The sequence below is a fragment of the Peromyscus californicus genome, unplaced genomic scaffold (genome assembly GCF_007827085.1).
Source record: "Peromyscus californicus insignis strain IS unplaced genomic scaffold, ASM782708v3 Scaffold_21__1_contigs__length_65335640, whole genome shotgun sequence".
Lineage (NCBI taxonomy): Eukaryota > Metazoa > Chordata > Mammalia > Rodentia > Cricetidae > Peromyscus > Peromyscus californicus.
This window is the reverse complement of record NW_026294514.1, coordinates 13388440-13416096: the sequence shown is the minus strand read 5'-3', so window position 1 is coordinate 13416096 and position 27657 is coordinate 13388440. Positions and strand designations below refer to the sequence as shown.

The window sequence follows — 27657 nt, the reverse complement described above, 5'->3', positions numbered from 1 at the left end:
ATAGTTTTCCATGGATTATACATTCACTACATACATAATATCATATGCCAAGATAGGGCAGGAGGAAGGGGAAAGACTAAGAAAATAAGACCAGGATACCTTTTCTTTAGCATCAAGACTCAGAACTCAGCTACCCTACTGGAGGCCTTCATCCAACACGACCCGACCCGACCCGACCCGACCCATGTGTGTCTGTGTGGTACACCTGGGCTAGAAGATAAGCCTGAACCGAGTGTTCAAAATAAAGATGGCCTTAGATAAGCAAGGCAACGGAAGAACCTTGTGACAGACAACTGAACAAAGCAAGGCTGCACTCTGTGAAACCGAAGAGCCGGACAGCAAGGGGCAGATACAGTTTATTCCAAAGCACAAATTTACATTAAGACTTGAAGGGGTAAATGGAGAATTTCCTGTTGGTAGTGGTATTATGGCTTCATGCATACTAGACAATACTCTACCTACTGAGCGTATCCTCAGCCAACAGTCAGATCTAGTAGATTTTATAGGCAGGTGTGCTAGCACACCTCAACACTCTAGGCTAGCCTGAGGCACAACAGTTGACCTAATATGAAACTAAAAAATTACACAGCTCAGTTAAGCCTAATCAAAGAAACAAATTCAAATATGATATTTAAACATTTAGTGTGCTAGGTAGTTATGATGTCAATCCTTAAACTTGAAAACAGGGCAGGTGGTGGCAGCATACACTTAGAACCCAGCACTCCAGAGGTAGAGGCAGGTGGATCTCTATGAGTTCAAGGCCAGCCAGAGCTACATAGTGAGATCCTATCTGCGAAGAAACAAACAAAAACAAAAACAAAAAAAAACAATGGCCAATAAAAGTGACAGAACCCCCTTGAAACTGTGAGCCGAAGTTTTTTTATGGAGGTTATGAATTATCTTGTCAATATACTTTACAGAAGTATTTTAGCATAAAAATCAGCAGGATTCAAAGAGCTGGCTCAGCAGAGTCAAGCAGCTCTTACAGTGGATCTTGGGTCACATACTGGTTTACAACCACCAACCATAAGTAGCTCCAGGGGATCCAATGGACTCTTGAACTCCAGCAGGACACACAGATACAGATACACACACACACACTCAGCCAGCGATTAAAGCTGCAGTTTACAAGTGAGATTCTGGGTTCAATTCCCAGCACAAACATGAGAGTTTAGATTAAGAACCATTCCATTTCACCCTTTAAGAATAGGGAACTAGAAACTGGGAATGTAGTTCAGTTGGTAAACCGCTTGGTAAGCATGAATGAAGCCATCTGAAGATGGGCTCCCCAGCACCTCATTAAACCTATTGCGACACAGGTCTATAATCCTAGCACTTGGGATGAAAAGACTCCTCAGGAGTTTAGTCATCCTTGGCTACACAGAGTCTAGGCATGAGACCTTGTCTCAAAAACCATACATCAAAAGTAGTGAATGATAAAATACAACTATTCTCTTACTTTCTGAAGCAGGTTTTAGAATCTAGAAGACAAGAAAAACACACAAAATCTTAAATGGGTGCATCTAATTACCACCTTAAAAAAAGCTATATCCGGCCGGGCAGTGGTGGCGCACGCCTTTCATCCCAGCACTCGAGAGGCAGAGCCAGGCGGATCTCTGTGAGTTCAAGGCCAGCCTGGGCTACCGAGTGAGTTCCAGGAAAGGCGCAAAGCTACACAGAGAAACCCTGTCTCGAAGAAGAAGAAAAAAAAAAAAAAAAAAAAGCTATATCCAATTTTGGAATTTCTAATTTTCAATCATTGACAATTCACTTTTCAACAATAACAATCAAAATCTAATTAATGCTAAGTCCAACATAGAAAAGGCTAAAGATTCTCTACCTAAAATATAAAGAGATCACAGAACTACCTTATAATACAAAGAAAATATTTTTATTTGTGTATCAAAGACTAAAGTTAGTTAACAGCTGATGTCAAAGACACAAAAAAGGTTTGAGACGCCACAGATAATCACTGTTGGATTGACTCAACCTTCCTTGATTATTTTAAAGAGCATCTGATATGCTCATAATCTTAAGCATGATGTATCCAGGTGACAGAATGATAGATTCTTTCCATTAATCCTCAGCTTCTTTCTTTTTTTTCTTTTTCTTCTTTTTCTCTGGACTCTGAAAATAACCAACAAGAATGCTTTTGAAATAGTGGCAATGTATTAATCTTTCCTTATAAAGTATAAAATCAGAAAAGAAATTTTGTACAAAAATTTAAAACTGCAATTCCAGGAAAGCAAGTTTCAACGAATGGTGAGCTTGGGGTGTGGTGGAGTAGTCAGTCACACCTTCAGTTCAATCCTTAGTACAGCAAACAAACAGAACCAACCATATTCCTTCCTCCCTATAGTAAATTCTTTTCATGGTAAAAACTAAAAGAGAAAATGCCTCTATAACAAAAATACGATCAGGCAGTTTTGCTTTTCTATTACATTTTTCTTATCAAACACCCGGTTATTTCTGACCAAGAAAGAATACAATACCTATTATTAACATCTATGCTTGAGGTTTGTTTAAAATGCCCTGTAATAAACTCAAAAGATAGATTAAAAAAAAAAAAAAGCAACAACCAAAATCACATACAGGAATTGCTGTGCTGGTGCATGGCTCTTCGTCAGAAAGCGGCTCTTCCTTAATGTGTTTCTTTTTATCCTTCTTCTTTTTCTTCTTTACTGATGGCTCCTCTTCGACTACCTGTTCCTGTTCTTCTTCCACCTCTGCTTCCTCCACCTCCTCCTCCTCTACTTCAGCTGGTTTAGGAAGAATTAGAATTGTATTAGGCTTACTTCCCCAAAACCCTAGAATATTTTTCTGTCATTATAGGCAATTCTCCAGTATTTATTGCTATGATCATTTTGTAATTGGAAGCGTCGAGTAGGATTCTCCTCCTTGTCTAATACTGTTATTCCAAGCTCAGAGAAGTAATTTTTAGTGATGAGCTATTACACAGCAGAAGTCAACATTAAAGTGAAGGTCAATCAATTATGCAGCCTGATGATCTGGAAGAGTCAATTCTATTACAACAGGTCAGGAGGTGAGCTTCTGCAGCTCCACCTACTCAACAATGTCTGCCTGGACTGAACACTGACCCTGAAGGTAGAGGAATGGCTCAGTAGGTGAAGTGCCCACTCACTGCTCAGGCAGAAGGACCTGAGCTTGGCTCTGCTCCCCAGCGCCCACGCAAGGTCAGGCACGGTGTTGCAGGCCTGCCACCCCACAGCTGGGGACAAGTAGACCTGGAATTTGGTCAATCAATCTAGACAGTGAGATCAGGTCTCAAAAACAATCACAAAACTAAGGCAGAAGACACCGGATATTCACCTCTAATCTCTAGAGACATGTATACACCCACAGGGACCCTAGCCATAATTATGAATATTCATGAGAGATGGGTGAGACATGAAGTAAATAATAAATGTAAGGATAAAAATAAAGCAGTTAGGAAGCTATCAGAAGGGGAGTTACACATTGACATTTCAACACAAGGGTCAAAGATGGAGGAAAGTGGTACCAAGCCAAGAGTATGCAAGATTACATATGAAGTATGTATTTGGGTAGATGACTGGCAGGTACATGAGAGCCAATGGACCAATATACAGCTGAAATTGTTAACTACTCTGGAACATGCTTTCAAATGCTAGAATTAAGACTTTAGTTTTGTGTTTTAAATCTTTCAATTAGGAAAACAGAAACACAAATTAATAAACCTATTATAGTTTCTCTACCAATTCTCTACATCTATTAATAATATATTCTGACAACAAAGGTATTTAGAAACTAATCGTTGGATCTCTTTTACTCTGCCCATACTAGCAGACACTCAGTATCAGGTATATATGGGGCCTTTGCTTATTATCAACTTGACTGGTTTCTCTTAGATACTCTGACAGTGAACAGCAGGCTACACTAATCCACATCTCTTTATCATGTGACTGAAACTCAGGTAATCAATTTAGAAGCCACCTAACTGTACAAATAGCTCACATGTAAAGACACTAAAATCTAATTTAATAACATGCTAACTTCCCAAAAAACAACGGCATCTGTTTTCATTGAATGCAATAATAGGCATATTTCCAACACTTAAGAAGTCTATAGTTTAAAAAGATCAACATATTTGAGTGTATTATTGAAGGAATTAAATTTGAAATTCCAACTAGGGCCAACAAGATGGTTCATTGGGTAAAGGCATTTGTGGGGAAGTCTATGGACCTAAGTCACACAAAGTGTCCTCTGACTTCCACATGTGTACTGTGCCATGCTCCCCCATCCCCAACAAAGTAAGTAAAAATGGAGTGGTTTTTTTTAAAATTCAAACTAACCTTTAATTTTAATCTTGGCTTTTTTTGCTTTCTTTTCAGTAATTTCATCCTCTTTATCTACCTCTTCTATTTTGCGTTTTTTAGAACAAGTTGGAAGTGTGGAGTCACCAGAGGGATCATATGTCTTCACTTCACTGAAAAAACCAAATAAATTGTGGAAAATCTTTACAAATACCTGTAATTGAAATAATTCAAGAAAAAAGCAAATACTGTTGGGTAATACAAAGGACACAATGCTGTTTCATTTTAAGTGGGTTTAGGGTAGTTTAGGTTAGGTCAATCACACTCAAGAAGTGAGGCAAATAAATTCTGATTTATTAATCTATGCACTTACTACTATATAGAAAAACAAGAGCATCAAAAGGAAAATGATCAAGTGAAATCACTTTCCAATTAACTGTACTTATTAAATTTTTAGATCACTGGGTAACAACACAACACAAGATGTTATATACAATCCCATTTCAGACAAACCTTCACCACAAGCCCGTAAGTGGTATAATAACACACTGATCCCCTACAAAGTCAATTCATGTTTTCAGTGCATCCAAGTACAGGAACCTAAAACAAAGTGAGTAATGTTCTGTCCATTGAATTGCTGTCGGTGAATGGCTGTTAAACTTTATAAGCTATAAATATTTACTATTTAAAAGCAAAGAGGCAGCCAGATCTCTGTGAGTTCGAGGCCAGCCTGGGCAACAGAGCGAAGATCCAGGACAGGCACCAAAACTACACAGCAAAATCCTGTCTCGAAAAACCAAAAAAAAAAAAAAAAACAAACAAACAAACAAAAAAAAAAAACAACAAAGAGCCGCTCTACATGTTTATAATGAATGCTGTTAAATATTAATTACCCTATCTACTTATAACCTATTTCATTAAAATTCACACATACCTAGAGATCATAGCATATGCTTATAACCACAAAACTGGGATACTAAGGAAGAATAATAATTTTGAATTCCAGGCCAGCTAAGATAGCAAGACCTCATAATTTTTTTTTTTTTTTTTGCTTTTTAAAAGACAGGGTCCTGTGTAGCTTAGATTGGCCTCCAACTTGCAATATAGGCAAAGATGAACATTATTTTTAGCCACGCTGCATTCATTTCCCAAGTGGTTTACTAGAGGACCTTGATACACAGTACCAGTTTATCATAAAAGATGCACAACTCCATTTCAATCCCTGTAACTTACAAACATCCCACTTAGCCTCAAATGATAAACAAAGCATCCCTCTACATCCAAGTAAGGCCTCAAATACTTCTTTATGACTATGGACTGTATTTTTAGGCCTGCCTGGGGTTTTAGAAAAAGTTTCACTGTAGATAACTCTAAGCTTTTAAATGAATGGCACACTACAGAGTAAGTGAAGTGACTGAATTAAATACATGTTTATCAAGGACCAGCAAGAGGGCTTTATTCGTAAAAGCGTTCGATACCAAGCCCGACCACCTCGTTTCAATCCCTGGATCCCACATGGAAGGAGTACAAACTCCTGAAAGTTGTCCTCTGACCTCTACATGAGTGCCGTGGCTTGCCTGTATACATACACACCCAAACACACACAAATATATTAAAACAAACAAACAAAAAAACTAGAAGTGGAGTATGAAAAACTAAACGTCAAGAAAAAATTATAGATGTATATAAAAGATGTATATAGACAGCATGGTGATGACTGTAATTAACATGTTCCTGAAAACTGCTCAAGATTTTAGTATTACCAACAAAGACAAAAAAGATCGAGCCTGTCAACTTGACTTAGTGATTCTACAACTGCACACATTTCTCAAAATACTGACACACTAAATAAATGCGATTTTTAGTTGCCAGTGTAAAAAGACTCATTGTTTTCATGTGTGCATGTTCTGACAGTTGAGAGCTGCCACGTGGGTGCTTAGAATCAAACCCAGGTCCTCTGCAAGAGCAGTCAGTGCTCTGAACTACTAAGCCATTGCTCAAGCCCCGTCAGTTGTAAAAATGATTCCTGTTGTGCATGAATGTTTTGCCTCAGGTATGTGTGTACAAGTGGGCCTGATTGTGAGCCACCAAGTGGGTACTGGGAACGAAACTTTGGTCCTCTGCAAGATGACCTTAACACTTCATTGCTGATCCATCCCTCCAGTCCCTTTTTCAAAAGTGTTATTCTACACGGAGTTTACAATTTTAAAACTCTACAATGTTACTTTACCTTTTGTGTTCATACTTTTCTGCTTTTGCTAAGGCCTTTCCTGTTCCACTTATTTTTCTTATCTAAGAAGAAAAATGAAAATTACTAAGTCAAAATCTACAACACATCCTTTATTGGACAGCATACATTTTCTTGGCTAATTTGAGTAAACATATCTCAACAGAAAGCACTGTTTAACACAAATGTTCATGGCTAATGCAAAGATAATTAGCAGAAAATATACTGCTGTGGGATGTTCTGTATGTCAAATGTGTTGCTGATTAGTCAATAATTAAAACACTGATTGGCCATTGGCTAGGCAGGAAGTGTAGGCGGGACAAGGAGGAGAATAAAGCTGGGAAGTGGAAGGCTGAGTCAGAGAGACACTGCCAGCCGCCACGATGAGAAACAGCATGTGAAGATGCCGGTAAGCCACGAGCCACGTGGCAAGGTATAGATTTATAAAAATGGATTAATTTAAGCTGAAAGAACAGTTAGCAAGAAGCCTGCCATGGCCATACAGTTTGAAACCAATACAAGTCTCTGTGTTTACTTGGTTGGGTTTGAAAGGCTGTGGGACTGGCAGGTGAGAGAGATTTGTCCTGACTGTGGGCCAGGCAGGAAAACTCTACCTACAATATACTAGTGAGGATATTAAGAAATATAAAAAAAGCCATGTTAACAGGTGATTTTGTGTTCATGAAACTATAATTCATTAACTTTTGACAGGTTAACATCTGCCAGACAGGGTGTGGTTCTTTCTTACCCCTCGGTCCTCCAAAATTCTCAATCTGGCCTCTAATTTGGCTCTGTTCTCAACTCCCATTGCAGAACTGGAATCTTCACCAAAAGCATCATATCGGATAGCCAAAACCGTTTTGGCTGCCAACATTCGAGAAATCTATTAAGAAAATACGAACTCAGAGGCAGCAGTGCTCCTTTCCAAGGAGATATGGACCCTCCCCATCGTTTACTCATGAGAAAATTATACTAAATCACCACAGGACCATTTATTCTGGACTAGAAAAGTCCTAGTCCAGTCTCTCTACCCTTTTCTTGCTTCCACACAACAACAAGTCCGATGATCTGAATTCAATCCCCATGACCCACAGGATGGAACGAGAACTGATTTCTGCAAGTTGTCCTCTGACCTCTGTAAGCGCACACACATGCACCACACGCATACTGAAAAGAGATTCTCTTCAGGGCTGGCGGTGTAGCTTGGTGGTATAGCTGGTACCAGCATTATATAGGCTTTTAAACTCAACCTCAGACAGAGGGAGAGAAAGGATAAGTTTAACCAATGTTTAAGTGTTTGTGGATCCTTCCTCAAACCAATTTATAGTGTCTACTTACTCCTTTATTTCTATTAGTGTGCTCTGAATTTCACAAAATTTCAGTTTAGCCCTATTCAGTTAGCTATCTACAGAAACACAGAAATGTGTAAAACAAACATCCAAACATGATTTTTAGAAAATGTTCAGCACACTAAATATGCTATATCTAATACATACTGGTTTTCTTGACAGATTACAATTTAGTACCATTTAATATATAAAAATGCTTTTTACTTAAATATTATAGTAAATTGAAAGAAACTGAAGTTTTTTTTTCTTTTTTAAAGATTTATTTATTTATTTATGTATTATGTATACGGTGTTCTGTCTGCATGTACCCCTGCCTGCCAGAAGAGGGCACCAGATCTCATTACAGATGGTTGTGAGCCACCATGTGGATGCTGGGAATTGAACTCAGGACCTCTGGAAGAGCAGCCAGTGCTCTTAACCTCTGAGCCATCTCTCCAGCCCCGAAACTGAAGTTTTAATAAACACTGTAATTAGAGTAGAAAAAAAATGAGGGGGAAAAAAATAAAGCTCAAGGGCTAGAAAGATGGCATATATATATATATATAATTAGTTTTTTTGAGACAGGGTTTCTCTGCTTAGCTTTGGAGCCTTTCCTGGAACTCATTCTGTAGACCAGGCTGGCCTCGAACTCACAGAGATCCCAAGTGCTGGGATTAAAGCCATGCACCACCACACCTGGAGATGGCTCAGATACTAACAGCATTTGCCAATCTTACTAAGAACCTGGGTACAATTCAACATAGACATGTCAGCTCACAACCACCAAGAACTCAGGGATCTAATGCCCTCTAGCATGCGCGCGCGCGCGCACACACACACACACACAAAAATGTATCTTCAAAACAAAAAAAGAAGTGGAAAAACTGCACTTGCCTTTCCTTTGTGTTTGGGACTTGACTGGCCCACGAGAGAAGCATGATAAATGAGCCCATATTTAGGAGTGTCTCGTCTAGATTTGAGGGCCCTGAAAAGTGCTTTTTCTGCGCCAAGAATCTGAACTGTAGAAGCTGCATGCTTGGCCAAATTTAACAGAGACCCTACAAAAAAAGAAAAAGTTAAAAAATGTAATTTTAGGTATATGAAAGATTCTATACTAGTGTACATAATTCCCTGAAAACCCTGAATGCTTCCTATTTTTCCTAGTGCAAGGAGATCTATGAACTGGAGAACTGAAATTCTACATTCCTTAGCATGCTCACATGAGTGATATCAATGGTATAGAGCCATTGTTTATTTTACCCCTGAGGTAGAAGAGAATTAAGAAACATTTATAGAGCCATGCGGTGGTGGCACACGCCTTTAATCCCAGCACTCGGGAGGAAGAGCCAGGCAGTTCTCTGTGAGTTCAAGCCAGCCTGGTCTACAGAGCAAGATCCAGGACAGGTACCAAAACTGCAGAGAAACCCTGTCTTAAAAAACCAAAAAAGAAACATTTATAGGGCTGGAGGAATTGCCCAGTGGTTAGGAGCATTGGCTGCTCCTCCAGAATACCCGGGTTCAAACCCAGCCCCCACAGGACAGCTTACCACTGTCTGTAACTCCAGTTCTAGGGGATCTGGTACCTTTACACCAATGCACATAATTTTTTTTAAAAAAGGGAAACATGGGCTGGAGAGATGGCTCAGCGGTTAAGAGCACTGGCTGCTCTTCCAGAGGTCCTGAGTTCAATTCCCAGCAACCACATGGTGGCTCACAACCATCTGTAATGAGATCCGGTGCCCTCTTCTGGCCTGCAGGGATTCATGCAAGCAGAGCGCTGCATACATAATAAATAAATAAATCTTAAAAAAAAAAAAAAAGGGAAACATATCTAGATGTATGCTAAGACACTGATGGATTTGCTGCATTTAACAGTGTTGGAAATACATAAACCACTAATGGTACAAACTCAAACATTAGAATTTCAGCTAGTCTCTATCTCTTACTGCTGTTAAGGTTACCTACCGACTGAAACAGGGCGAAGCAATCGAAAAGAGCCCACAATATTCTGACCTTACAGCAAAGGGTACTTGGAGTATTTTATTTGTCTGATACTGCTGAAAGTATTCCAGTTAAGCTGGAATAATAAGAGATCTTCTGTGAAGTATAGCAATGTGTTCAGTTAATACTGTAATTTAAAAACTTTATTCAAAACTTGGTCTAATGAATTTTCTTGATGCTGAGGACTGACTGAACTTACAGCTAAAATATGACCGTGAACTAATTTTAGCCTTCTAACCAAGAACCACAGTGTCTCAGAAGAGGTAGTGACTGAAGATGCCCTCATTATTCAGAAAATCAGGCAAAGCAACAGTAATCATCATTGAACTGTGGTCCTTAGTCTGTACTAGGTGTTATACTCATTTTTACAAATCACATTAAAACTGTCACCTGCATGAGCAATGAGCCGTGCTCCAACTAACTCCCCAACCATGACTGTAACATTAGGGGCGATGGCCATCATTCGATTTTGCAGATATTCATATAGCTGGGTTCTATATTCAGAAATTTCAATCACCTAAAATGAGGAATTATATTATGAGTAAAGAATATATAATTAACCTTGAAAATATTAGACTTCAATGGATACAAAGAGAGATGGACAGGTAACTCACTGACAGGTCTCACTACTAGAATGGCGGGGGCAAGATTACATGAGCATGGTGTTTGAGGCCAATCATAGGGAGCTTGGAAATAGCCACCTCTAAAACTAAAAATAAAGCTAGGCATGCAAGCACATGCTTATAATCCCAGCACTCAGGAGTCTGAGGAAGAATTACAAACAAACAAACAAAAAAAATTAAGTAATCTAATTGGTACATCTTTGTAGCCTTAAATTAAGAACTGGGTTAAATCACTTGGGCCAAGTGTGGTGGTTCATTCCTTCAATTCAGCCTGGTCCACATAGTGAGTATGAGGCCAGACAGGGCAACGTAGAGGCCTTGTCTCATAAAACCAAAACCCAAACAAACTAAAACTAATGCCCATAATATAAATTACTTTATCATCTATTTAATCGCCCACACCTAAGCACACACAAAAAGATGGCATCAGATGAGGTAGTGACTAAACACCTTCATATACTGTCAGATGAACAATAAATGCAAAATCATCATTGCCATCAGCAAATCATTACAGACCTCGAAAGACTGCAACTACAGCCTCTGTGGGTATAATGTACCTGGGTACACAGATGTAGAATGTTGCAAATATCTTCTTCAGAAACCTCTGTTCCCATGGATATCTCTGCAGCTGCTTTCACTTCTGCCTCTACCTCCTCTGACAGCAATTCAGAAAGATTGGCAGACGCATAGTTCTTCCTGTCACCTATGGAATGTGTAGAAGATGAAGCAGAATCGTTCTTGGGATATTATAAAAATAGCAAAAAAAAAAAGGGGGGGGGGGCGGGGGAGAAAACCCAGAATGTAAACAAGTCTGATCTAGGCTTTTCTTACGTAAAAGTGATTTAGAAATAAATTTTCAGCTTGGCAATAGTGGCACACGCCTTTAACTCCAGCACTTGGGAGGCAGAGGAAGGTGGATCTCTGTGAGTTCAGGGATAGCCTGGTCTACAAAGCTAGTTACAAGCAAGCCAGGGCTGTCACACAGAGAAACTTTGTCTCAATCCCCCCACCCCACAATCTCCAAAAATTACTTTGGAAAAAAATAAAACAAAGTTGCCGGGCACGCCTTTAATCCCAGCACTCGGGAGGCAGAGGCCGGCGAATCTCCGTGAGTTCGAGGCCAGCCTGGGCTACCAAGTGAGTTCCAAGAAAGGCGCAAAGCTACACAGAGAAACCCTGTCTCGAAAAACCAAAAAAAAAATAAATAAATAAATAAAAATAAATAAATAAAATAAAATAAAACAAAGCATCTTGCTGGCCTCTGCCTCCCTAGTGTGTGCGTCACCATCACCATCGGGCTGAAACTACAGTGTAAGAGACCCGAACTTTTGCTGCACTTCGAAGCCAGAGTTAACAGTACACCTTGAGGTCACTTAAGACTTAACACTGCACGAAGTGGTGGTGGCGCACGCCTTTAATAATCCCAGCACTCAGGAGGCAGAGGCAGGCGGATCTCTGTGAGTTCCAGGCCAGCCTGGGCTACAGAGTGAGTTCCAGGACTTCCAGGGCTACACGGAGAAACCCTGTCTCCAAAAGAAAACAAACAAAAAAAAGACTTAACATTGCTATCCTCCTGTGTACTCATCCTATTTTTTTAATCTGCTTCTAAGAGAACTGTACCAATTAACCTCATTTGCCTTGGATTCCTCATGTAATCAATTTTTACATCCTAAATTAATGCATAGCTGTAATCTTCCAATCTACCATAAAAGTTGAAAACATTTATGGATACTGGCTGACATACAATAATCTTTGTTATTTGGGTCAGTTGGGATCATTTGAAGAGAGTGACTTTATCTGTTATTTGTTAAGTTAGATATTTCAAAGAAGCCACTTTAAAAAAAAAATCAAAGTTAAAGCTCAGTTTTAAAATAACAGAAATGAAATAGCTTCATTTGAAATTTTAAAACTTTAGTAATCTTAAGTATGTATTACAATTCTACTGAGTTATATTAATTTATTATTATTACGAGTTATAGTCACTTATTTTGAATAATTTATTAAGGGTAAAAATTAACTCACCAACTTTCTGTAAACACTTGCAGTATGTCAAATTATCTGAAATAATTTTCCCTAACTCAGGGAAGTGCCAGCCATACCATTCCCTACACCGCATAATGTAGTTGTTTAGTTCTTTATCCAAGTCATCTAATAAGGCTGCAAAATGAACGAAAAACAACAAATGAGGGACTGATGGTAGTTAACACACACAACCAATTGTCTCAAAGCATTTTCAAGCATTTAGTGGCATTACGTACATTCAGGCCATACAACCATTAACATCATCTGTTTTCAGAACAGTTCCATTACCCTGAAAATCTTATACCCCCTGAAAAGCAACCTCTGGAGCCAAGTGTGCAGACACCCACCTCTAATACCAGCATTCTAGAGGCAGAGGCAGAGGCAGGTGGATGTTGGAGTTCAAGGCCAGTCTTGTTTACACAGTAAGTTCCAGGCCAGCTAGAACTATATAATGAGACTCCATTTCCAAACAAACAAGTATCTGTAATGGCCCAGTGAATGAAGTCACTTCCTGCCAAGCAGACACCAGAGTTCAAACCTCAAGATTCACATGGTGGAAGGAGAGAACAATACTTTCTAGGCATCTCTTTTTGTGTCTGTGCCCGATTCCCCTCAAGGAGGCATTAAGTAGGATCCCTCTGGAACTGGATGGTTGTGAGCCACTATGTGGGTTCTGGAAATTAAATCCTGGTCCTTTTCAAGAGCTACCTTTCCACACTGTTTGGCTTCTCACACAGGCAAAGTTTTCTTCATTGTGGCATGTATTACATTATTTCTTTTAAAGGCCAAATGGAATCTTACGTGTGTCTGTGTTTCTTTATCTACATTTTGTTTATTCATTGAATGATAAAAATTTTCCTTCTCAGCTAGTGTAAGTAATACTGCTATGAACAGAGGTGTGGTAACACAAAGGACCAAGTCCATGATTTTAACTCTTGATACAGTTAGTAATAGAATTGTTGGTCAAAGCAATTTTTATTACTTGCATGTTTCTTAAAATTGTTCAACTCATGAGAATCTAAAAATGACAACAGAACACTTAATTACCCAGATCTTTCTTGCAGTTTCAGCATTGATGGAAATGAAATCAATCCGTAGATAGGATTAACAATGTGATTCCTTTTCCTACTCTGCTTTCCCAATCACCTACTCACTGAAGTTCTAGTTCCTTTCTTTCAACAGATAAAACAGTAACAACCGCTGGGAAACCCAAAACTACACAGATCGGACTCTGCCATGTACTTACAAATTGCCTGAACAATCATCGTGTCTACTTTATCAGCACTGAATTTCAATCTGTATCGAGACAGGCTGGGGAGATGAAAAGAAAACTAGTCAGAGAGCATTTTAAAGGGCACTTTTATTAACATATCCCATTTCCACCTTCCCCTGATTTGTGTGTTCATGTGAATGGGTACCTATTTCCCGTGCAGCTGGAGGCCCACCTTGTTTTTGAGGCAGGGTCTCTCACTGGATTGGAACTTGCAGAGTAGTTGGGCTGGCTAGCAAGTGAGCTCCAGGGTCCTACCTACCTGTCTATCCTTGCCCCTGGGATTTAAGTGCTGCCAAGCCCAGGGTTTTTATGGGCATTCTAGAGGGCGTGAACTCAATGATTGTGCGATAAATACCTTAGCAACTGAGCTAGCCTTGAACTTGCTACTTAGCTGAAAATGAATACATCTGTACCGCTGCAGCCTGTATTTCCAATGAATTTGTTATGCTGAGTAGGGTAAATTAATAGGCTAGAGCAATTTACATTGCTCTTGTAGAGTTTTGCTGTTGTTATACAGTAGAGCTTCAAAGCACTTCAAAGGAAAAAAAAGTAACAGCATTTGTATAACATCTAAAAACAGAAAATTATAGGGAACTGTACATGTGAAGGTATCAAATCTCGGCACTAATGACATTTGTAGCCTTACAACTGCATACTGTAGGGGTTTCCTTTACATTGCAGGACATTTTTATTATCTCTGACTTTTATCACAGAGAAGTGTTATTTGTTTTTTGAAAGTATTCAACTATTTTTAAGTTATACATACTCACAACCTTTTCCCATTTCCCCCAAAACAGAATTTCTCTGTGTTCCCTTCCTGTCTGGAGCTTCTTCTATAGACCAGGCTGTCCTGGAACTCACAGATCCACCTGCCTGTGCTTTGAGAGTGCCAGTACTAAAGGCCTGTGCCATCACATGCAACTGCTGAAATACTACTTTCAATGATTACAGCACAGCAACACTGCATATGCTAAGGATCTATGGCTAATAAAGGAGCCATGGCTCAGCAGGTTAGTGTACTTACTATACAATCATGACCAGTGGAGGTCAGATTCCAGCATCCATATACAAAGTCAGCAATCCATGCCTAAAACCCCAGCTCCAAGACAGAAGGATTGATGGGGTTTATTGATTTCTAGCCGAGCCCAGGAAACCCATGTCCCAGGTTCCAAGAGAGCCTCTGCCTCAAAATAGGGGAAATGATAGAGGACAACCTCTTCTGGCCTTTAGACACACACCACGTATATACGCACACAACAAATAAATAAAATGACCACAGCACAGAAAAGACATGAAATAAATAATCCAACACTAACGGGGAGAAGAAATTCTATGATGAGGTTTTAAGAATACAGGCAATAAGCCGGGCGGTGGTGGCGCACGCCTTTAATCCCAGCACTTGGGAGGCAGAGCCAGGTGGATCTGTGAGTTTCAGGCAAGTCTGGTCTACAGAGTGAGATCCAGGACAGGCACCAAAACTACACAGAGAAACCCTGTCTCAAAAAACCAAAAAAAGAATACAGGCAACAGCTGGATTTGGTGGCACATACTTTTAATCCCATCACTAGGGAGGCAAAGGCTATCTGAGATCTCCAGGACAGCCTGGGCTACATAGAGAAACCCTGTCTCAAAAAAACAAAAAGAACACAGGCAATGAAAGTCAGATTCTGGGGCTGGAGAGATGGATCAGAGGTTAAGAGCATTGGCTGGTCTTCCAAATGTCCTGAGTACCATTCCCAGCACCCACATGGTGGCTCACATCCACTTATAATGAGATCTGGTGCCCTCTTCTGGCAGCAGGCATACATGTAGGCAGAACACTGTATATATAAAAAATAAATCTTTAAAAAAAAAAGCCAGGTTGTATGGGTTCCTATCATCAACTACATTGAAGGGGAGCAACAGTAGCATCTTCCTCCTAGTAAATGAATACTTGTAACATTTTAAGTATAGTACTCACATGTATGTATGTAAGTCTTACCTGTGGGCCAATCCCAGACACATGGCCGCCATCTCACGTGGTTCTACCCCAGGAATCAAACCATCCATTTGTGATCGAATCCCTCTCATAAGCTCATTAACAACAGGACTATGGATACAGCTGAGATTCAGTTTTTCCTATAAGGACATTTACATTAGATGAAACAAAGTTTTCCTGAAAATCCATATTTGTGGGTTTTCGGACAGTGACTTATAAGAAGAACTCACTATTGTAAACCCGGTTGACCTGAAACTCAGAGTAACAATCCTGCCTCAGCCTCCTGGAAGGACAAACACGAGGTACCACACTGGATTCTGAAATAACATCACCTTTTCAAACCGTATTTATAGGGGCTGGAGAGATGGCTCAGTAGACAAGAGCACTGGCTGCTCTGGGAGAGGACCTGAGTTCGTCCCCACATCCACACAGTGGCTCGGTTGCCTGAAATTCCTGTCCCAGAGGATCTGATGCTCTCTTCTGACCTCAACAGGGACCAGGCACATACATGGCAAACAGACATACACAAGCAAAATATTCACACAATAAAAATAAGTAAAGATACCTAATTTTTAAAAGGGGGAGAAAAACAACAAAGAAGTTGAAGGGCTGGGAGGTGGTTGGCACTTCTTTAATCCAGCACTCTGGGAGGCAGAGGCAGGCGGATCTCTGAGTTCAAGGCCAGCCTGGCCTATAGAGCAAGTTTCAGGGCAGCCAGGGCGATATAGAGAAACCCTGACTCTACCAAAAAAATAGAAAAAACAATTGATGGAAACAAAATGTGAAAAACTTCCAGGCACATTAAGAAACAATAACCAGGGCTGGAGAGATGGCTCAGCGGTTAAGAGCACTGGCTGTTCTTCCAGAGGTCCTGAGTTCAATTCCCAGCAACCACATGATGGCTCACAACCATCCATAATGAGATCTGGTGCTCTCTTCTGGTCTGCAAACATACATGTAGGCAGAACACTGTATACATAATAAATAAATAAATCTTTAAAAAAAAAAAAAAAAAGAAAAAAGAAAAAAAGAAACAATAACCACAAGAACAAAACACCAATTACCCTTCTAACTAGGCTATGGTTTCCAAGCTCTAACACTTAATAAATCTGATAGGAATTTTTGTTTGTTGAACTGAGTGAACCATTGCTTTTTTATTTGAATTTTAAGATTTCAAAAAATCTATGTGTATGTACCTACTTGAGTTTCTGTGCCCCAGTAAAGTGCAGGTGCCTTCAGAGGCCGTTGGTGTCAGATGCCTGGAACTGAACCTATGGATGGTTGTGAGCTGCTGATGTGGGTGATGGGATCTGAAGCTGGGTCCACTAAGTGTTCTTCACAACTGGACTGAGTCATCTCTCCAGCCTCTTTCTTAACTTTAAATTATCCAAGTATTTATATATACACACAACATTTTAATCAAAAGTAGAGGTAAAAAGTTTCAATCTTCAGGTCTTTTCTCTAGGGATAAGTGTGTCCCTCAAATACACAGGGTATTAATGTGTAGTATGAAGACATATAAGAAGTATTTTATTGACTCTGGATTTTATATTACACAATTCAACTTTGGAAGCAAATGCCCGCCCCCAAAAAAACAAAAAACTCTATTTAAAATCTTAACATTTTCCTGTACCTTTACCTGTCCACATATATTTGGTACTCCTTGATAAAGACCGACTCATACATATATTGTTTTATACATTTTTTGAAGATTTGTTTTGTTTTGTTGTTGTTCCTTTTTTTTTTTTTTTTTTTTTTGGTTTTTCGAGACAGGGTTTCTCTGTGTAGCTTTGCGCCTTTCCTGGAACTCGCTTTGGAGACCAGGCTGGCCTCGAACTCACAGAGATCCGCCTGGCTCTGCCTCCCGAGTGCTGGGATTAAAGGCGTGCGCCACCACCGCCCGGCTGTTGTTCCTTTTTTGAGACAAGCTTTCTCTGTATAGTTTTGGTGCCTGTCCTGGATCTCTCTCTTTAGACCAGGCTGGCCTTGAACTCCCAAAGATCTGCCTGGCTCTGCCTCCGAGTGCTGGGATTAAAGGCGTGCACCACCTTTAATTTATTATTTATTATGTATACAGTGTTCTGCCTGCATGTATGCCTGCCTGCCAGAAGTGGGCACCAGATCTCATTATAGATGGATGTGAGCCACCATGTGGTTGCTGGGAATTGAACTCAGGACCTCTGGAAGAATAGTCAGTATTCCTAACCTCTGAGCCATTTCTCCAGCCCCCCAATATTTTTATATTATCTCATACAAGTCATTACAGGCACACACCACCATACTTCACTTAATGTTTTCCTTCTTGTATTTTTATGCCAGCCACTAAAAACTTCCACTGAACACATCTTTATCGAATAGGAAAATGTTTAAATTACGTGAGGATTATCATAAAATGTTAACAGACTACGTAAAGAGCTTATTTTATCCTCTTTGTGCTCATCTATTTTCTACGACGTTTAGGGAATATTTGTTTCTGCACCTTTTCCTGGAGCTTATTATGCCGCCGCCTAAAAGACACAGAAGATTGTGAGAGCGCGTGGCACTTCCCACAGGCCAGGCTCCGCGCACCGACGACGACGGCCCTCCTTACCTTTATCACCCCTCCTAGCTTAGCGTCAGCCACAGCCAGAGGTTCACGGGCTTCTTTCACTATCTTCTTCAGAACTTTCTTCAGCTGCTTATTGATCTTGCCCTCCATTAGAGCCGTGAATGCTTTTCAGGAAAACAGAAAAATAAATATAACCAAGACAGCTCTTCTGATGTAAATTTTAAAGCAAATATTTCCTTTTAAAAGACCCAAATGTATTTTTGCCCCGAGACAAGATATTTCTGTGTAACTAACAGCCCTGGCCTCAAACTCAGAGATCCGCCTGCCTCTGTCTCCCAAGTGCTGGGATTAAAGGCGTGAGCCACCACCACCTGGCCCATGTACTTGTTTTATAAAAGCCATTCATAAATGCCAGGCATGGTGATGCATCCCTTTGATCCCAGCACTTTGGAGGCAGAGAGAAGCAGGAGGATCAGTTAAGGCCAGCCAGGGTATAACACAGTGAGATTCTGCTCAAGAGGTAAATAAAACAGTTGTTAGAATTCAACCTTCATAGCTCACCCTACAGCCTTGGTTGGCCTCATACTTGTGCTCCTTCCTCCTTTAGGCTTCTAAGTGCTGCGATCCAGGAGTGTCCTATTACACCCGGCTATTCCATTCTACCTTCTAACATTGTGTACACTGGTTCCTAGTATCTACCTTTTCATAAAGAGACTTCTTCCTTGTATTCTTTCCTTACTTTAATTTTTCAGTCTTTTGGGCCAGGGATGGAGTATTTGCTTAGCATGTGAAAAGCCTTGGGTCTGATCCTCAGAAACACACACTTTAAAATTAAAAATTTAAAGTTGAACATCTTATTTCTACTTTAATAAGTCTAAAGTTTTGTTTACATATGTAGTTATTTTGCCTACACATATATCTGTGTGCCACTTGCATGTCTGGTACCTGTAGAGGCAAGAAGACAGCATCAAGATTCCCTGCAACTGGGATTACAAACACCTATAAGCTGCCAATTGCTGGGCACTGAACCCGGGTCCTCTGAAAGAGCTGGGTTCTCTGGAACAGCATCCTCTCTCTAGCCCCTTGCTAGTTTGCAATTGTCTATATCGCCCAATTTTAATTTTAACCTAGCACAATAACCCTTCCCTTAAATATATTTTTTCTAAGTAAAATCTCTATTAGACTAACTTCTAGCGTCCATTCTAGGTTATCACATGCAAATAGCTATCATTTCATCAAAAAACTGTCTTAAATATTTTAAGAAGTAACTTCAAAAGCTGGGTGTGGTGGTACATGCCTTTAATCCCAGCACTAGGGAAGCAGAAGTGGATAGATCTCTTTTGAGTCAAAAGCCAGCCTGGTCTACACAGCAAGTTCCAGGACAGTCAGAGCTGCAGAGAAACTGTCTTGGGGGGTGGGGGGAGGGCTAGAGAGATGAGGGCTTAAGAGCACTGGCTGCTCCTCCAGAGGCTGAGTTCGATTCCCAGCATCCACATGGCGGCTCACAACCCCCTCTGTAACTATAACCCCATGGGATCTGATGCCCTCTTCTGGCGTGCAGACAAAACATCTATTTGTATACAATAAATAAATCTTTTTTAAAAAGAAAATATCCTGAAAACAAACAAACAAAAAACAGGGGGAAAGAAGTAACTTCAAACAAATGCAGGGCCAGCAAGATGGCTCAGTGGGCCAAGGCTTTGTCACCAAGCTGAACAACTGAGTTTGAACCCTAGGACCTAATGTGAAGAGAACAAACTCTATTTGTCCAATGTCAGAGGTATTGGATACCTCTATTAAATGCCATACATGAACTTCCAATACATAATATAATATTAATATCAAACCCCACTAGATTCTAAAGCTACAATTTTTTAAGATTTATTATGTATACAGTGTTCTGCTTGCATGTACGCCTGCAGGCCAGAAGAGGGCACCAGATCTCATTACAGATGGTTGTGAGCCACCATGTGGTTGCTGGGAATTGAACTCCGGACATCTAGAAGAGCAGCCAGACAGTGCTCTTAAGCGCTGAGCCATCTCTCCAGCCCAAAGCTACAAAATTTAAATTGTATACTATGATCTACAGTTACTCAGCTTTGGGACTGTCAAGCCAAAACTGCTTTATAGGACCAGGGAGATGGTTCAGTAGGTAAAATGCTTGCCATTCAACCCTTTGTAACTAAATTCCTGGAATCCACGCCAAGGTGAAGGAAGAGAAGTGATGTCACAAAATGGTCTCTCATTTTCATAGATGTGTCACGGCATGTGGACCTGCCCCTCCCCCACCAACTGCCTCTAATTTCTTTCACTTCCAAAAATGTTTATTATGAACTTTCTGTGTGTTACCTTTTCTTTTCTTTCTTTCTTTTTTTTTGGTTTTTCGAGACAGGGTTTCTCTGTGTAGCTTTGCGCCTTTCCTGGGACTCACTTGGTAGTCCAGGCTGGCCTCAAACTCACAGAGATCCGCCTGGCTCTGCTTCCCGAGTGCTGGGATTAAAGGCGTGCGCCACCACGCCCGGCTGTGTGTTACCTTTTCTAACAGAGATAATGCCTCTCTCTCACAGGACTCTTTCAAAGACTTTGATCAGTTCATTAGTGATTAATAGTAAAGAAACTTGCTTTGTGTTTGGCCCTTCCTTTAATCCCAGCACTCAGGAGGCAGAGGCAGGAGGATCTCTGCGAGTTCTAGGACAGCCAGGGCTACCCAGAGAAACTCCCAAAACAAACAAAAATCTTGTCTAGTTTTAAACCATTCTTATAGTCCTTTGTTCTCAAATTATATCAAATAATTGGCTGATTAGTAACACAGAACATGCCTGTTCATCCATCAAGAAGCCAATTTTGAAGGCTACAACCACTCCTTCCTTTAAAATAAAACAAAAATCATTTTCCCGTATATAAACTCATGCTCCTTTGGTGGTTTGCATGTGCACATTATATATATTTTAAATAACTCTACCTTCCTTCAGTTTTTAATACTGATATGCCTTTTGTATACTCTGGAGAGGTTTCTTACCACTTGTTATTTCGTGGCTATTTTTAACTTTACCCTTGAATTAAGGAAAGTATTAGAGCTGGGTACATGACCACATTACCTTGGTCCCTTGTAGAACAGCTTTTACTGAACTGTGCTTCAGCATTAGGCTATTGGTTTCCACAGGGAGATCAACTTAACCACTTGTCATCTCTCATCACATGGGGGAAACCAGCCTATAGTGAAAAAAGCTAACTCAATGTTGTCTCAGTGGTAGTGACGAATGGGTTAGATCACTTAAATTCAGTTCCAATAAGGATACATCATTGACAACATTGAGTAAGATTAACTCAGGCAACTGAAGAAAACAACCTTTTAATAAGAAAAAAAGTCAAATTTTTTAAATTAAAAAAAGAAAATAAAGAAAATAAATTCTCTAGCCTTACTTTACCTGCTAATGCTTCCGCTGTATCCTGAAATTTCTCAAAATGTTTTAGCTTTACTCTAGAATTGAAACAGAAAAATACATCATTGGAACAAACACAATGATTGTGCAAAAGCGACATAGCCAGGAAAAGAGAAGCTGGAGGTCTCTACAGCACATACTGCCCAAACAAACTTGCTAGACTTGCTGGATGTGGTGGCATGTGTCTGTAATTCCAGCTACTCAAAAGCCACAAGAGGCCCACAGTCAGGCCCAGTGCACGTAACTACTTAATCCTTGTTTCCACTTATTTAAAAAATATATAAAAATAAAAGAGCAGGGTGAGGTTGCATATGTCATTAATCTCAGCACTTGGGAGGCAGAGGCAGGAAGATCTCTGTGAGTTCAAAGCCAGCATAGTGTATACATTAAGCTCCAGGACAGCCAGGACTACAAAGAGCTCCTGTCTCAAAAGCAAACAAACAAAAAAGCTGGCTATTTAGTTTTGTGTTAGAGCATCTCCTAGTATATATATCCAAGGATAGACCAGGGTTCTATTCTCAGTACCACCAGCCACCAACTAGACAAACACCAAGCACAAGTGAACAATAGCCTGTTGCCCACCCGTGGGGGCCTACGCCTTTGATCCCAGTGCTCAGGAGGCAGACGCAGGTGGAGTTTAAGGCCAGCCTGGTCTACAGAGCGTTCCAGGACTGCCAGAGCTACATAGTGAGGCCCTGTCTCCCCCTATCTTCCCCCCTCAAAATAAAAAGACTATTGTCAGATTTGCTATCCATTATTACCTACATAGCTTACATTCATGATGGATGTTTTCTGTACAAAGAAATGTGTTAATTCATTGCTGTCTCAGTGGTAGTGACGAATTTGTTAAATCACTTAGACTCAGTTCCAAAAGGAATACATCATTGACAACAATGAATAAAAATTAACCCAGCAAAGCAGATACCCTTTAAAATGGAAAAATTAGTCTTCTATATGCCTAAAACAGTATTAGCTGAAACAAAGTTTTCTTACCTGGGAAGGTAAAAGCTGGTATAGTCCATCAAAGGCACACTTAAAAGCACACAGACATTAAGAACAAAGTACTGATTTTACCCGTTTTGGTCCTATTCTGCCTGGTCTGTTGTAGGACATGCCATCTGAGTCTCTCAGCACTTGTCTAAATGTTCAAGGACCCAGAAAGACAAACTGGATCGCATTAAGCCAATTACTCTGAAGCTTGATTTTCTTCAGTGTACCATGAACATCTCTCAATTCATTAACAATGCTATTACTGGAGGACCACGCTGCTATGACTCATTCTGCCCTTTCTCTGGGTTTATCACTCTCTATTCTTTTGTATATTTATTAGCAGTAGCAGATGAATAACCAATACAGACATCCACAGATATGACCCCTCCTAATCCACAAGTACCAATAGGATCACTGAGTTTCATCTCAGGACCACATTCACCCACGAGCTTATTTTATAAGGTGATTCAAATGATGAAATAGCAACCCTGAATCTACGTTGAAAATAAGCCTGCCAGTCTCTCCCAACCCATTTAGTTACCACTGTGGTTATTTTGTCAAAAGACCTTGAGGAAATACTGTACTTTTTAAGGATTTACCACCTAGTTAATTAATTATACCTTAGAGCTAGGAATAAAAGTCATGGAAGATGAATACACTATATAGAATAAGTTAGAAAGTGTTTGAATTATTAGCCCAAAAAACTAAAACTCTTCCATGCTTTGCATAATTACTCCCTTCTTTTATTTTATCTATCTATCTATCTATCTATCTATCTATCTATCTATCTATCTATCTATCTATCTATCTATCTATCTATCTATTTGAGACAAGGTTTCTCTGTGTAATAGTTGGAGCTGTCCTGGAACTCGCCTTGTAGACCAGGCTGGCCTTGAATTCACAGAGCTCCACCTGCCTTTGCCTCCCTAATAGTGGGATTAAAGGGGTGTGCTACCACTGTCCAGCTACAATTACTGCTTTTAAAAGAAATTTACACTTAATTCATGTTAGCCTCTTCAAATATCTCATAAAACATTAATCTTAGGGCACCGTCCACTGTGGTCTACAATACAAATTAGCTGTGATAGCTTATGTTCCAAAATCCAAAAAGCTGAAAATAACATCCAAAGGGGAGATACCCACAACTTAGTGTAAACGCCTAAATCCTTAGATTCAATATTACTTACATTTTATTTGCTTTTTCTGGAGTTTCAAATTCTTTCCATAAACTATCAACCTCTTGAAGTTTCTTCTCATTCAAAACCTGCAATAAACCAGTTTTCTTCAAGTGGCAGTTTAGACATAATCAGGTACATTCCACAAGTATTCATGTAAAATACAGGTAGAGAAATACACTTCTCTTATTGAAATGAGCTAGTTTTCTTACACAGCATAAGTTTTGGTCAAATTAATAGTAAACCTAGTTACAGCCTTTGAGAACCCTTCCTGTATTTTTTCTGCTCCTATTTGATATTTAAGTTGATTCTATTTTTTTTCCCTAAGCTCCTAAACATCTTTTGTATTGATACATGTTAAGTGGTAGTTTGTAATACTCTTCCAGAACTCAAGTCAGGTTCCCAGCATCTACACATGGTGGATCCTAATAGCCCATGGCTCCAGCTTCAGGGGTATTGGGTGCCTGCCCTCCTCAGGCATCTGCATTCAATGTGCACGTATACACAAACATATACATAATTAAAAATAAACCCTTGCCTCACCTCTCCATTGCTGGATTATAGGTTATGTGCCACCATGCCCAGTTTATTTATGCTTTGTATGTGTCAGACAAGCATTCTTATCAACTAAGCTATATCCTCTGACCCACTTTTAGAGACTCTTTATATGGATTCACATAAAATCAAGAGTAAAGTAAAGAATTTTGTTTCAACACCAATACTCTGTATAATAAAGCAATTCCAACAGGATAAGGCAGATCAATCCTCAAATCTATACTCCCCTTACCAAACACCCCTGAAATAGTTAATCTAATTGGCATTGTAAAAAAGCACGCTAACCATGACACAAGACAATATACAGCTATGCCTAATTTTATGGCAATACAGCTGGTAATTGTCAGACCAATTTCATAGAACAGTTACACATGAACACTTAATCAGTTATAATTTCATAGGCACTTTTCATGAAAAGAAAGCATTGCAATTATTATGGAACTTTGCAGTTAAGGATCTGCTGCTATTTTAATTTAGTCCCAGTCTCGGTAAGAGTGCTTACCTATAGCAAGCCCTTGGTTAGCTTCCCAGCACTACATAAAAACCAGATGTAGGGAGCATGCCTGTAATCTCAGCACTGGTGAGGTGGAGGCAAGATTACAAAATCAAGGTTTGCCGGGTAGTGGTTGCAAATGCGCACACCTTTAATCCCAGCTCTGGGGAGGCAGAGCCAGGTGGATCTCTGTGAGTTCGAGGCCAGCCTGGTCTACAGAGCGAGATCCAGGAAAAGCGCAAAGCTACACAGAGAAACCCAGTCTCGAAAAACAAAAACAAAATTGGATTAACAGAATGGTCATATCTGAGAGATTGTGTCACCATTCTCTTTTGAGATTTATTTATTTTATGTATGTGATTGTTCTGCCTGCGCATGTGTGTGCACCACCTGCTGGAAGAGGTGAGAAGAGGTCCCCTAGAACTGGAGTTACAGATAGCTAGCTGTCCACCACCATGTGTGTTCTGGGAAGCTAGGTCCTCTGCAAGAACAACTGCTCTCAGCCACTAAGCCATCTCTTCAGCCCCGAATTGTCACATTTAAAACTAAAGTTAAAGCAACAAAGGAAATGTAATAAAGTCATGGTGATTCATAGTTATCCAAATAAATAAATATATGGAAAAACAGTAACACAAATTCCTTCAAACCAGCAGTGCCCACCAACGGATCCTGTGTTCTTCCTGCACTGCACAAACACACACAAGCCTCAGGTTTAACAGAAAACTAAATTTGAACTATACATGATTTTTTGTTTGTTTGTTTTGGTTTTGGTTTTGGAGACAGGGTTGATCTGTGTAGTTTTGGTGCCTGTCCTGGATCTCCATCTGTAGACCAGGCTGGCCTCAAACTCAGAGATCTGCCTGTCTCTGCTAGGAATAAAGGCGTGGGCCACTACCACCCAGCTGAACTATACGTGTTTTATCTAGCACTTCTGCCCCATATCAACACATAAACTTAGAAAATGAAAATTTTCTATTAGTAGAGTTCAAAAGACTACCTCATCGTTCCACACATCTCAGTAGCATCCCACTGCAGGAACACACCAACGTTCGATCATTTCCATGCTATAAGCTAATTCTTAAACTTCCCCTATTTAAACAAGTAACACTCAAATTGATAGCAGCCATCTAGATTTCCCACCTAAGCTTCAAGTTTGAAATTTTGAACTCCCGATTTACACAATTACATCACCACAGCTTACTGGCAAGCCTCACACTGGCCAAACTGGAAATCATGAGCACCGTGCCCCAACAACCTTCCTACATCTTAAAAAACATTCAAAATTTCTCCATCTCAATAATTCAAGCAACCTCACTGAGTTAAAAAGGGGGGAGTACATAACATTGGTAGGTATGGGCAGAGGAGGGCTATTGTAGATATGATAGAGCAAGCACATCAGGAGGAAGAGGGACCAGAAGCCGAGCGGCCATGAGTGAGCCAGGAGACCAAGAGCACCAGGAGACTGGCGTAGCCAAAATGGATGGGTTATGTAGGAATCCGGAGGACCCTGTAACAGGTGGACTGGCGGCCAGTCAGCTCTGATATGTTAATAGACACCTTAGCCATTTGTCCTGAGTTGGAGACCGAACACTCATGTTGTCTACATAAATTTCTCTTCCTTTATGGTCACAGGGTAAAATAATCTTTCCCTACTCAAAAGTTTCATGCCCGAAAGGACCCTGATCTTGGGCTCGGGCTTTAAATCTCATTAGTCTAAATAGTGTTCCGGATCAGCCAAGGCTGCATAACCGGACCGTGCCTCAATGAATGAATGAATTAATTAATTAATAACTGATCTTAGGTTGGGGACATAGCTCTGTCACTAGACGCTGGCTTAACACGTACAAGGTCTTCGGTTCTATCTACCGTGAATAATATTCTTATTAAGTGAACGCTTTATCATCACTTGCAAAACGGGTCCTGTCCATTTTTCAAACGGAGCAAACCCTCGAAAGCGCAGGTCATCCGAAAGTCCGCCGAGCCACGTGTTCACCCCAACCCCGGGCCCTGGCCTTCTCACATCCTTTCGGAGCCCGGGAACTTAAAAGGCATTCAAATGCGCTCGGTCGTTTCGGCCTCCCTTTAAGTCGCATCCTGCTCCGTGTCTGTCCCGCACAGGCCTTTCGGTTCAACACCTCCACGCGACGTACCTTAAAGATGGCGTAGCCAACGGACGTTTCAAACAGGACCAACATGGTGAGGCCGGGTTACGGCGCTGCGCAGATAGCCGCGAGCTCCTCAGGCCACTGCAAAAAAACCTAACCTCTCGGCCACTGAAGGCCCGCTAGGCCGCAGACGCGAGAGCGCAGACACGCCGGCCTGCCCCGGAGCTGCGAGACCACGCTGCTCAGACCCCCCACACCTCTCCGCATGGAGCTGCAAGTACGCGAGTCTCCTTCCGCCGAGCATTCTGGGATGTCGACGTCACTTCCGGCCGATCGCTGCCGCAGGGCGTGCGGTCACTTCCGGGCTTTTCCCGCCGGCAGAGGGGTGAGGGGGTGGGGCATCAAAATATCGCGAGGTTTCTGAGGCCCGGAACTGGTTTTTTTGGCGCTGCAAGTTTCCGCGGTTATGTGCAGAGCGAGTTCTATGTAGATTTTTGTATTTATATATTTATAAACATAATGTATACACATGTAAATAATGTGTATATATAATTTACAGCGCATTATACCACGCTCCGCCGTGTTGTAAATGACATATTTTACC

At 40.5% G+C, this 27657-nt stretch overlaps 1 protein-coding gene and 4 non-coding genes across 6 annotated transcripts; all 5 read right to left on the bottom strand.

The window, feature by feature from the left end:
* Positions 1-338: 338 nt before the first annotated feature.
* Positions 339-27359, bottom strand: Nop58 (NOP58 ribonucleoprotein). Of its 2 annotated transcripts, XM_052749552.1 has the most exons (15): positions 27099-27359; positions 23913-23989; positions 21721-21773; positions 18335-18456; positions 15748-15884; positions 13740-13804; positions 12494-12628; positions 11029-11174; positions 10239-10365; positions 8742-8905; positions 7268-7402; positions 6523-6584; positions 4332-4465; positions 2593-2759; positions 339-2127 (listed from the first exon to the last, which is right to left on the bottom strand). In XM_052749552.1, the coding sequence occupies exons 1-15, from the start codon at positions 27141-27143 to the stop codon at positions 2077-2079; spliced, it is 1620 nt and encodes a 539-aa protein (XP_052605512.1). In that variant the 5' UTR covers positions 27144-27359; the 3' UTR covers positions 339-2076. The 2 variants fall into 2 exon arrangements, with proteins under 2 accessions (XP_052605512.1, XP_052605513.1); XM_052749553.1 differs by lacking the exons at positions 21721-21773; positions 23913-23989; positions 27099-27359 and adding an exon at positions 21391-21664.
* On the bottom strand, positions 10098-10178 carry LOC128118045 (small nucleolar RNA SNORD11). The gene has a single exon (XR_008220972.1). It is a non-coding gene; the product is annotated as a small nucleolar RNA SNORD11 (small nucleolar RNA).
* On the bottom strand, positions 10890-10971 carry LOC128118046 (small nucleolar RNA SNORD11B). The gene has a single exon (XR_008220973.1). It is a non-coding gene; the product is annotated as a small nucleolar RNA SNORD11B (small nucleolar RNA).
* LOC128118096 (small nucleolar RNA SNORD70) lies at positions 21525-21609 on the bottom strand. The gene has a single exon (XR_008221015.1). It is a non-coding gene; the product is annotated as a small nucleolar RNA SNORD70 (small nucleolar RNA).
* On the bottom strand, positions 22549-22633 carry LOC128118097 (small nucleolar RNA SNORD70). Its single transcript, XR_008221016.1, has one exon. It is a non-coding gene; the product is annotated as a small nucleolar RNA SNORD70 (small nucleolar RNA).
* Positions 27360-27657: the final 298 nt, after the last annotated feature.